Source organism: Manis pentadactyla, chromosome 9 (genome assembly GCF_030020395.1).
Source record: "Manis pentadactyla isolate mManPen7 chromosome 9, mManPen7.hap1, whole genome shotgun sequence".
Taxonomy (NCBI): Eukaryota; Metazoa; Chordata; class Mammalia; order Pholidota; family Manidae; genus Manis; species Manis pentadactyla.
Genome location: NC_080027.1, coordinates 61,641,991 through 61,654,495, shown reverse-complemented (window position 1 = coordinate 61,654,495; position 12,505 = coordinate 61,641,991). Strand labels below are relative to the sequence as shown.

The following is a 12,505-nucleotide window of genomic DNA, read 5'->3' as shown; positions in this document are numbered from 1 at the left end:
TACTTCCTCCTTACTCTGTGGAGCAAGAAAAGTGGATTTTGTTGTTGAAAAAATCAGGAAGTGACAAATTAACTCTGCCTATACTTTTCTTATGCATGGTACCACTTAAGGGACTACCTGTGATAAAATCTAGATTTTCCCCTAAGGAGAATAAACACCACCACCACTCAGCTGCCCAAAGTAAAGAAATACCAAGTAATCACACAATTTGACTCTTCCTAGAACTCTCAGGGAAAGTTGCCATTTGAAGATTTTTATTCCAGAATGAAGCGTTGTTATAAAGAAAAAAATTTTTAAGTATCTTTTTAATTATTGAATCAGAGAGGACAATATCTTGCTGTTTGTTAAGTACAAAACAGCCCTGTCCTAGGTATACAACGATATACATAAGTCTGTAACACCATTAGCTACAGTGACTTTATCTCCTAGACAGCATAGCAAAGTAGGATTAACTAAAGATATATTTCAATAAGAAAATGCTTTAAAATAACATGAAGTCAATGAACATTTGACTGTACAATTTACTCTGTCAAAATATAAATGTATGTCAGCTTATGTATGTGAATTACACTAAGTCAGTCTCAACACAGCCGTGTGCTTAGGAATGTGTGACACAATTCATAAGTGATTATCTAAGGGGTGTACTGAAAACTTTCAAAAGTACCCCAGATATTTGGTCACTGATAAGGGATCAACTTTAAGGCAATTTTTCAAGTGAATGTAAACTTTTTGAAGTGGCTTTTCCAGTAGAGTATTACTGTTGTGAACACTCTGTAGTGCAGTTGGATATTTATAGTAGCACATTATCACACTAATTGTCACTTTTTAAAAATTAGCTTAAAAATCCTGCAATTGTAAAAATGTCTGGGGTGCTTTTACTCTGAAGACACAAAGCAGGCACTTCCTGTTTACGTATCTGTAAATCCTAAATATTTTCTCCTAATAAAAGTTTTCATCTCTTTCTAGAATTGTATTTCCAATATTGTGTTCTAAATACTGTGTTCACATACTGAGAAATAATTGATCTACCATTTGTCTACTTTAAGTCTGAGTTTAGAATTTCTTTTAATAGGTCATTTTCTACTGAAGCATTAAAATAAATAGTGCTACTCTTTGAACATTTTTCAATAGGATGATATGTTTCTGTCCGTTACATCTTTTTCCAAAGTAATTCTCAGAACATGTGGACTAAACTGACTACACTGGAGAAGTGGATACAGGTCATTATGAGAGTCCCCTTGTAGTGACCGACTAGTTTCATTTAATCTCTTTCTTAGCCTTATAATTGGCAGAGACCACCAGGTAATTATCTGGATTCATGTCCTTAAGAGTTGGAGATTTGCTCTGGATGGGGGATGTTTTGCCATCCACACGGGAGATCTGCAGCATCCGGCAGGGGTCATGTTTCAACAAATACCCTGCAAAAGTTTCCCATCCTCCTCCCACTCGGACCATGACGTGTTTGTTGTGCAGCATCTGAAATGAAATAAGAGCGAAAGGGTTAAATTCTGAGAATTCTTCTGGTATCTCAAATCAGCTTTCAGTTCGGGTGCTGTTACTGTGTTCTGTCTGTCTTGCTTTTCATGCTCCATTGTTTTTCTACTTGGTGCACAGCGTCTGAGTTAGCATATAGTTTATGAAAGAAGCTTTGTTTTCCTATGCAAGAGAGTCATGTGCACATCATCCCAGGGATCCAGCTTTGCCCTGCTCTGAGAGTCAGGGACTGTGTATAATCCCTTGCTTAGTTTAGTGTGTCTGGAGGCTTCTCTCTGTCTCTTGATGTTCCCTGACAGCCTCATCACTGTTCCCGTTTCCTCCTGCCTACTGCCTCAGGTGAGTGCTCCATATTCACCCACCCCCCAGGTTATCCTCTCTGAACCAGGACTTAAAAGACTGTGGGAATATCTGCTGTTCAATATAATGTTAATAATCACATAAATATTCACAACAAAGCAGAATTGAAAATGCACTCAGAAGAAGTCAAGTCACTGATCCCTTCCAGGCAAGATGCTATTGAATAGCCAAACATTAATGTTTTCCTTTATTCTTATTCTTCCTAATTACTTAAATTTTACCTTAAAAAAAAAGCCTTACCTTAAGGCCTGTGAACCATCTAGAGCTCCAGGTTAATAAGGCTACAGATCAAAAAAGTGAAGAATTATATGCTTCCTTCTATCTAGAAAAAACATGCCAGAGCTGTGGATGTCCAGCATGGAGAGCCAAAGAATTTCACCCTGGCTTTTTTCAAATATCACAAAATGAAAAATTAAGGAGGAATGTTGAAACATCACCAAAGATGCTGTTGACAGCCTCTTTTCCCCCCCATCCTCCTCAACTCCCATCCCACACAGTATTATGAAAACACACTGGCCATGTAATCTTGGAAAGGGGATGTAGTTGTATGAGGGGTTTTGGAGGTATTTTCATTGCAGGGCCTGTAAAAACTATTTTAATTCCTCTTGCTCTGTGTCAGCTTGAGATCTGGACTTTTTCATCTCTGGTCAAGTGGAAGATGACTTGTGCTCTTATTGCTTTCATTTACATGTGAGAATCTGATGCAAGTTCTGGACTCTCTTTCTGAATGCCTGGATCCACAGAATTTTGTCTGTGTGCTTAGGATTTTAGTGACTCCCAGAAATCCATTCACAGACTCACGCTAAGAAATCCTGATTCACGGAATCGACATGAAGCAGTTTCCAAAATCAAATATTATGCAAAGTCATAAAAGTGTGCTGCATGTCAATAATAAAAACTATTAGACTCATGAGAATTAAATGTAATTCTACTGGTTATTCTCATTTAGAATTTAAGAATACAAAGGACCTTGGGAAGCATCTTCTAGCTAGAGAAGTCTTTAAACTTATTTTAGCATCAGAATCTAATCATTAAACAAATCTTTTGTATATATCCCTAGAATATAAAGCAAAAAAGGCAGTCAGAATTTAGCTTGTAACTCTTTTGCCTCCCCTTGTCTTGCCAGTGGTACTGTGTTCTTGTTTTGCAGGTGAAGACATTGGGGCCCAGATGTCTGATGTGATTTGCTTAGACTAGGACCCAGATTTCCTGACTCTACTCTGATAACTTTTTCCATAGGAGCACCTCCTTATAAAATTAAATCTATCAAGGCTTTTATAATTTTACTGGCATATTTCCATTCCCTGTGTGTGCTTCTATTACCTGCTTCCAAATATTGGAGTTACTAGGACAAAAAAGGCAAAGGCCAGTGTCAAAGCAGTACTTTGACTCTTTTTCCCACTGTTGTAGAGAGCAGCTTGGCTTTTTGTTGAAGTTCTGGCACCTCCCAGCCCTGCAAATTGCATTTAAGAGTTCCCTCTAAACAACAGCCTTGATATGAATGCCTCTGACATAATGCCCAAGTTCATTTGACTGTGAGCAGGCTATTTCAACCAGAAAGAACCACCAGTCAGAACAGTTCTTAAACAATTAGTTACTCTGGAAAACAGTGAAAGAAATGTTTTTCTGCCTGGAGTACATGACTGGTTAGGTATAAACTCTGCTTGCAGATTCTCTTCTGAATCCTGCAAAGTGGATCCAACATGAAACAGAGTCACAGTGACTGTGGATAACACAGGAATTAAATTTCTGGCCAACATCTCTTCCATTTCCTTTCAATAGCTAGTCAGCAACCTATAACTTGTTAAGAAAGCCAGTGGTCCAACTGGGCAACAGTTTCAAGCATGGGATTAAGGGTTTATAGCCCTGATTGTAGAGATTTAAATTCCATGCCTTTATTTAGCATGTGTTTGGTCTCAAGAAAAAGTTTCACACCAGCTTTATCGCCATAAAGAAAATCTCTACAGTTTAACCTAAAAGCAATTCAACCTATCCACCAAATTAGTCTCAACACTTTTGTCCCTTCACAGTGCTTGCTCTACAAAACCCGGACCTTGATCAGCTGTATAATCATCCTTTTAAGTCAGATCAGAGTAGCTGAGCACTGCTGGAAGAACTCTTTCCATCTCAGGGATCAGTGACATTAGGCCAGTTGCAACTAACTGATCCTTTTATTTTTTGTTTTAGTCAGCTCCATTTCCTATTCATCTCAATTTTTCTCAAACACTACTTACCTCCATCCTCATCAGTCTACTGATGACTTCACCTTCATCAGGCATGGCTTCCTCTCTCTTGGAACTTCCACTGACTAATTTACTTCAATCTACATTTATCCTTTTTTCCCTACTTTTCTTATAACAGAAATAAGCCCTTCTGTTTAAGGTCGATTCCTCCCCTTAAATCCTAATTCTCATTACCTTTCACGTTGAACCTAGCTTAATCAAACACTCCATCTCTCTTCTCTCTCTCCAATTTATTGTTTAATGGTCCTAACCCTTCAGGAAATAAACATTCCCAAGCCTCTCCATTCTTATACAAAGCAAAACTCTGCTCCTTCCATCCCAGTCGACATTCGCTGTCCCAGATAGTTAAGTTTACACTTGCTGTCTTTACTGCTAACTTCTATTCACTGTCCAACCCACTATGCATTGCTTCAGCTACCTACCTCATTTTTTTCTTTATTAAAGTATCACTGATATACAATCTTATGAAGGTTTCACGTGAACAACATTGTGGTTTCAACATTCACCCATGTTATCAAGACCTCAGCCCCCCATTGAAGTCACTGTCTATCAGCATAGTTAAGATGCTATAGAGTCATTACTTGTCTTCTCTGTGCTGTACTGCCTTTCCCATGACCTATCTATATATGTGAATGTGAATTATAATGACCTTTAATCCCCTTCTCCCTCCCTTCCCATCTGTCCTTCCCACCCCCTTCCCTTTGGTAACCACTGGTCCTTTCTCAGAGTCTGTGGGTCTGCTGCTATTTTGTTCCTTCAGTTTTTCTTTTATTGTTATACTCCACAAATGAGTGAAATCATTTGGTACTTGTCTTTCTCCTCCTAGTGGCTTATTTCACTGAGCATTAATACCCTCTAGCTCCATCCATGTTTTTGCAAATGGTAGGATTTGTTTTCTTCTTATGGCTGAATAATATTCCATTGTGTATGTGTACCACATCTTCTTTATCCATTCATCTACTGATGGACACTTAGGTTGCTTCTGTATTTTCACTATTGTAAATAGTGCTGCAATAAACATAAGGGTGCATATGTCTTTTTGAATCAGGGATTTTGTTTTCTTTGGGTAAATTCCTAGGAGTGGAATTCCTGGGTCAAATGGTATTTCTATTTTTTGTTTTTTGAGGAACTTCCATATTGCTTTACACAGTGGTTAAACTAACTTACATTCCCACCAACAGTGAAGGAGGGTTCCCCTTTCTCCGTATCCTCGCCAGCATTTGTTGTTTGTTGTCTTTTGGATATTGGCCATCAGCCCCCTGCCTCTTAACTGACTGCATAGGTGAAGGGAACCACACAGCTTCTCAATTATCAAATCCAATGGATGATCCTTAATCCTAATCTTTCTTGATCACTCAAGAAACATATCTGATGGGAGTGACTACCCCTTCTCTAAAACCCCTTATTTTTTTTCTCTATGATAAGACTCTCTTTCCCAGATCTCCTGCTACCTACCTGAGTGTTCATTCTCTGCCTTTTTCCTAGGTTCTGTTACTTTTCCCTGTTTTTATGTTTTGCTGTTCCAAAGGATTCCTTTCTCCGCTGCTTTACTCACCCTAACCACTTTCCATTTGCAACCTTGTGGTTTTCACTACCATCAAATTGTCCTCCAAATTATATCTATAGCCCTTTCCTTTTCCCTGAATTTCCAAATTCAAAGGCATAACCAGCCCACTACCTTCTACTGATAGGTCCTACAGCATTTCCTAAAAGAGGTGGTGGCACGGGCATTCTCTGTCACTAGTTAGATACCAAAAACATTCATTTCCCTACTAAATGTTTCTTGGGATCTTTGTAATCTTCTTCTCCCTGAGCTACTATAAAGCTCTCGCTGCCTGCAGCCTTGCTCTGTCTAATCTGGTTAGCAAACTGCCACCAGTGGGAATTCCAAAAAGGCAAGTTTGATTGTCCCCTGCCTTAAATGCCTTCACTCTCTTTCTCTCACTCTCCTGTAGGATGCGATTCAGTTCCCTTTATTTGCATACATTATTCACCATGACAACTCCTGCCAGTCTCATCCTTCCACCCTTCCCTGAGCTCTAGGACTTCTGAATTCTTTTAATTCTACATTCCCAGATAGCATATCCATTCTTTCATGTTTTTGCACTTTTGCCCCTAAATGTGGAACAGGAGATGTTGCCCTTCCTACTCAGCAGGACCACAAATATTACCCCAATTCAAATATCACCTCCACCTGAAATATTTTCCATGATCATCTTCCTTACCAAATCAGTGAATGCTTCCTTGTCATAAGCTGTTTTCACATAACTTCATCCTTTCACTCATCCTGCTGTATTGTAATTGCTAATTCACCTGTATGCTCCTTTTAATAATGTGTGAGCACTCTGAAGAGAGTGATGGTGTATTTCTTATTTTTGGTGTCTCACATAGATCATCTCAAACAGTATCACTACTGTAATCTTACAGGACTCTTCTTCATGTATGCCCACTCCCACAGGCTCTGCTTCCCAAATTTGCCTGACCTATGATGTCATTACCACCATCACTCCCACTTTAGAAATAGGAAAACTGATGCTCTTGGAACTGAGGTTCTAAAATAACTTGGGTTGTGTGGGATGGAAATGTTAATGACAGAGCTGTGCACACTGCTTGGCTTGTTAAGATAGAGATAGAAACTTCCAGAGGTAATCATGGGATTACAGGACTGGGCATAGACCCTCGGAATGCTGGGATTATCGTTGGAAAGTCCCGAGAGTTCCCCGCTCCTGTTGTTCCCATGAGCCTGAAGGTGTTTTTCACAAATGCTGTTTTTGCATAGTATAGTTCTAGTTTAACCAAGCACATGGCACACATATAGCTTGGCTTTGTGTCTCTGATAATAATCAACACATGGAAACCTTTGATTGTACGAAGAATTTAAGATTAATCACATTCTGTAACTTTCTGTACTCTTGTGATCTGCACCTGTGCTATTTTTAATCATGATGTTAAGATTTGAAAGCACACAATAAATACAAGAACAAACATAGCAAAAGGGTCTTAGCCTCGAGTCCTGACCCCCTCGCCTTCTCCTTTCTTCCTGTGAAGTAAGATGTGGAGGAATCCTTCATCCGTCCTCTCAGGGACTGCTGGCCATTTCCAGCACTGGGCAAGATCACACAACAAATCAGAACTGGGACAAGAATCCTTGTTTCATTTATATCACATTCACTTATTCGGTAAAGCTCCTAGATTTGGAGTGTCATGTCTGCTGAATTACTTACTAGTGATAATTTAGTACAGGCAGGGAATTATCTATGGCAGAAATAATAAAAAGTAGTTTAAGCAGATAAAATGTTCATGTAAAATGATTTATAGTGTTAGGTTCTAATAAACCATAACAAACACTGAATTTAATTTCAGAAAATGTACCCATTGGCTAGGAAGAATTAATATTGTCAAAATAGCCATCCTGCCTAAAGCAATCTACAGATTCAATGCAATCCCTATCCAAATACCAACAGCATTCTTCAGTGAACTGGAACAAATAGTTCTAAAATTCATATGGAACCACAAAAGACCCCGAATAGCCAAAGCAATCCTGAGAAGGAAGAATAAAGCAGCGGGTGCTTCCCAACTTCAAGCTCTACTACAAAGCCACAATAATCAAGACAATTTGGTACTGGTACAAGAACAGAATAGACCAGTGGAACAGAATAGAGAGTCCAGATATTAATCCAAGCATATATGGTCAATTAATAAACGATGAAGGACCCATGGATATACAATGGGGAAATGACAGCCTCTTCAACAGCTGGTGTGGGCAAATCTGTTCAACTACATGTAAGAGAATGAAACTGGATCATTATCTAACTCCATACACAAAAGTAATCTCAAAATGGATCAAAGACCTGAATGTAAGTCATGAAACCATAAAACTCTTAGAAGAAAACATAGGCAAAACTCTTAAATATAAACATGAGCAACTTCCTCATGAACATATTTCCACAGGCAAGGGAAACAATAGCAAAAATGAACAAGTTGGACTATGTCAAACTAAAAAGCTTCTGTACAGCAATGGACACCATCAGTAGAGCAAAAAGGCATCCTACAGTATGAGAGAATATATTCATAAATGACATATCTGATAAGGGGTTGACATCCAAAATATACAAAGAGCTCATGCACTTCAACAAACAAGAAGCAAATAATCCAATTAAGAAATGGTCAGAGGATCTGAACAGACACTTCTCCAAAGAAGAAATTTAGATGGCCAACAGGCACATGAAAAGATGTTCCATATCACCAATCATCAGAGAAATGCAAATTAAAACCACAGTGAGATTTCCTCTCACACCAGTTAGTATGGCCAACATCCAAAAGACAAACAACAAATGTTGGCGAGGATGTAGAGAAAGGGGAACCCTCGTACACTGCTGGTGGGAATGTAAATTAGTTCAACCATTGTGGAAAGCAGTATGGAGGTTCCTCAAAAAACTAAAAATAGAAATACCATTTGACCCAGGAATTCCACTCCTAGGAATTTACCCCAAGAATGCAGGAGTCCAGTTTGAAAAAGACATATGCACACCTATGTTTATCACAGCACTATTTACAATAGCCAAGAAATGGAAGCAACCTAAGTGTCCATCAGTAGAATGGATAAAGAGGATGTGGTACATATACACAATGGAATACTATTCAGCCATAAGAATAAAAGAAATCCTACCATTTGCAACAACATGGATGGAGCTAGAGGGTATTATGCTCAGTGAAATAAGCCAGGCAAAGAAAGACAAGTACCAAATGATTTCATTCATCTGTGGAATGTAAGAACAAAGAAAAAACTGAAGGAGCAAAACAGCAGCAGACTCACAGAACTCAAGAATGGACTAACAGTTACCAAAAGGAAAGGTACTGGGGAGGATGAGTGGGAAGAGAGGGAGAAGGGGAATAAGAGGCATTATGATTAGCACACATAATGTAGTGGGAGCAGGAGGAAGGCAGTATAGCACAGAGAAGACAAGTAGTGACTCTATATGCTGATGGACAGTGACTGTAATGGGGTGTGTGGTGGGGACTTGCTAATGGGAGGAATATAGTAACCACAATGTTGCTCATGTAATTGTGTATTAATAATACCAAAATTTGAAAAAAAGAATAAAAAGAATAAAGAAATTGTACCCATTGGCATAAGTAGGACTGGGCTGGGCTTTGATTTGACTGAGCTCCTGTATTTTTGATGCTCCACCATGTTGAACATATTTGTATTCTTCAAACAAAAGATAATTCTATCCTGACTGGTAGCATTGATGTATATGTCAACTGGGTTCTTAGTACTGGTTTTCTATGCTATAAGTGAGAGTTGCTACTAATCTTCCTTAGCATTTATGTTGCAAAGCAGCAGTTTTTGCATGTTAGGTCTATTCTGACTGTTAACTTTTTTACAATCAGCCTCATTCCCACAGTGCCCTTGATCTCACCAAAGGGAAGAAGATGCATTATCAAGTTAGCAACATCTTTCAATGCTGAAGAGAAACAAGACAATAACAAAAATCTGTCCCAACATGTTTCCCAAGGGCCTTAATGAAGTGTAAACAGATCTGAGCTGTTGCAAACATCGTAAACATATTTTTTTCATGTCTATGAGTGACATTCATTGCCTGCCAGAGAACAGAATCAGGATGCCTCAAAGTTATGTTTTCTTGTTTTTAATGATTTATTTCAGTAATGGGGAATAGCATTCCCACTCTTATCAAGGACATTCTGTTTATGCCTTTGTCTTAATATGAAGCCTAATTATGTGCATTTTCTTAGGATGCCTCTTCCTTTGTGCCAGCAAAAGGCAACCTTTTATTCCTTAGATGAGAGTCATAGTAGTCGAGCACCTCCTCTGTGCCAGGTGATCTACAAATATGCCTTGTTGAAATGAAGCTAATGAAAAGAAACACGAAGGTCATGGTAAGTGTTCTCATTTCACAGATGTACAAACAGGCAGACAGAGGGGCATGCAGAGGCCAGCAAGGACATCTCCCTTATGTCCAATCTAGTGCATGGATTTACAATTGAAAAGACGTAGTCTTCCAAAAATTAATACTCTTAAAATGAATCCAATATTTCAAGGAGGTGAACCATTTAATATATTGATTAATATCAATATATTATCATGTAATATATTATATTGATATTATATATATATATAATTATACATATATATTATACATAAACCAGCAGTAGTTTATAACATGTCAGATAAATCCTACCTGTTTTACTGTGCCCAGTGCCCATTTTGTTAGGCTGCAGTACCTTTACTTGAGGCCTGCTTGCTAGCACCACCTTTTGCAATCTTACTTTCCTAACATTATATGGTAATAAACTATCCCACAGTCAACAAGTTCTGTGGTTCATCCAGATACTTAATTCAAAGAAAAAGCTGAAAGAAAATTAATTAACCTTCCCATATCAAATTAGAACACAATAGAAATTTCAAAAGTTGTACAAATGATTAATCAACAGCTCCGTACAAATCTGGAGGTCAGTGAGTTATCAGGGGGCCCAGTGCTCTGGCTCTTGTGATATGTGATAACAGGATTTCAGAAAGGAGATTTATTTTTTCCCTCTCTAATTATGTAGCTTGCAAAGACAGACTAGAATTATATTATGTGTAAACTGAGCTTAAAGTAAGAAAAAGTATGCATTTTTCTTCTTCTTGGGGACATTAATTCATCTTTAGAAACAGAAATGCATCAACTCACTTGTTGACAAGACACAGACCTTATTTATGTAGATCCCAGAAAATCATGCTTTACTAAATGAAAAAATAATGGTCATTTAAGAGAGTAAGAAAATATTACGGATTTATTGGTAACATGTTTGTTTTTAAGGTGACCAAGCTGTGTACAGCTATATTATACAAAACAAGCAAAAACGATCAACAAAAATAAATATTAACAGGAAATTTCCTTCAGATAAGTGGAATTTACAATTAAATGCTTCATGTTCATATTTTATTAACTCCCCAGCATAGATATGCTTGCATATTCACATCTGTCCTAAATCATAATTCTGATGAAATGTTTCAGGTGCTACCACCTCTCAGGAAAACAATGACAAATCTCTTTCATTCTGATTTGAATCTGTGTCAGTGATGTTGAAAACTGAAGGAAGCCATAGTATCTGTCAAGTGCTCTGAACACCAATGTCATTAGCCCCTGTGAATGTGAGAGCTTCCCAGCAGGATGCCCTCATCATCTCTCACACTTCACTAATCCACCCCTACTCCAGCACCTGAGTGGTCTCTCTAATAGGAAAATCTGAACATGCTACTTACTGCCTTGCTTAAAAACCTGTGAGTGGTTTTCCATTGTCTGTAGAGTTTCTCAGGCATTTTTAGCTCTAGCCTACCTAGGAATGACTCATTCTCATTAGCACAAGAAGTCTCTGGCAAAAATTGTGAGGGAGTTGCGGTCAGACTTCACACGTGGGACATGTATGCGTATGTGTCTGGACAGGGCTGAATCTGCATCTCTAGGATCATCAGAAGCACACAAAATTTGAAGAAACAATTCACCAGCAATTCTGATATTCCCTGTCCTACCTCTGTACCTCTCCTGCCATGAGAACAACAGTCTGGCGCACAAAGCACGTTATGGTCCAGCCCCTATTCCTTTCCCACCTGCTTTCTCATATGCCTTAATGACCACATATGTTGTACAGTTTGTGCACTGCACACCTGTGCAGCTCTACTGTGATCCTACTTGTCTGTGCCCATGTCCACCCTACAAATTGTCTACCCCACAAATATTCTGACCTCTCTACAATCCCCTGAAAATTTCATGCCTTTCTACATGCAGAGAATTGGTCCACATTCACCAGGTGAGTCACTTCCTTTGGACAGTCAACAAATAATTGTTGAATCCTAAGCAAGGTTATTCTTTGCTAAATTTCATACCCTGAGGGACTGGTACAGTGCCAAGTACATGATGAGCACTCAAAAATGCTTATTAAATGAATTAATGAACAAAGGTTAACACTACTAATGTCCCATCCAAGCATCACTGCTTTTATTTAATTTTTTGGTACTCTTAGACCTTTAGATTTCCTTCTTTGGATATTGTGACTTTCCTGCACAGACCTCAAGCAAAGCATTTATCATTCTTTATTGCCTCATTTTCTTGTCCATCTTTCTCTAATGCCTTGTAACCTCTCTAAAGGGTCACTTTCTTTTGAATTTTGCATACCTGGAAACATTTACAGTATGTGATATGTAGAAAACATTACTTATGTACAGAAAGGCAAGAAAAAGGAAAAGATGAAATGATTTGTCTTTAGAAGGGTAAGCATGCAAAACACTATGGTATGAATGTGAATCCCCATCAACCATTGTTCAGAGAATTCCTTCAAAAGATAGATTTGGAGTCAAAGAAAGAAGCTATAACAGGAATCAGGAGGGAGTGAGATTGCATTGA

The 12,505-nt window shown here is 38.4% G+C and overlaps 1 protein-coding gene across 7 annotated transcripts in view; it reads right to left on the bottom strand.

Annotated features, from left to right (window-relative positions):
- Positions 1-237: 237 nt before the first annotated feature.
- Positions 238-12,505, bottom strand: part of GAS2 (growth arrest specific 2) — a 121,420-nt gene continuing 109,152 nt past the window's right edge. For 5 of the 7 annotated variants that reach the window (XM_036932716.2, XM_036932715.2, XM_036932714.2 and 2 more), the window contains one exon: positions 238-1,476. In XM_036932716.2, coding sequence (XP_036788611.1) covers positions 1,258-1,476 — 219 coding nt within the window. In that variant the 3' untranslated portion in view covers positions 238-1,257. The remainder of the gene's footprint in view (positions 1,477-12,505) is intronic. The other 2 variants (XM_036932718.2, XR_005034082.2) reach the window with 2 other exon arrangements.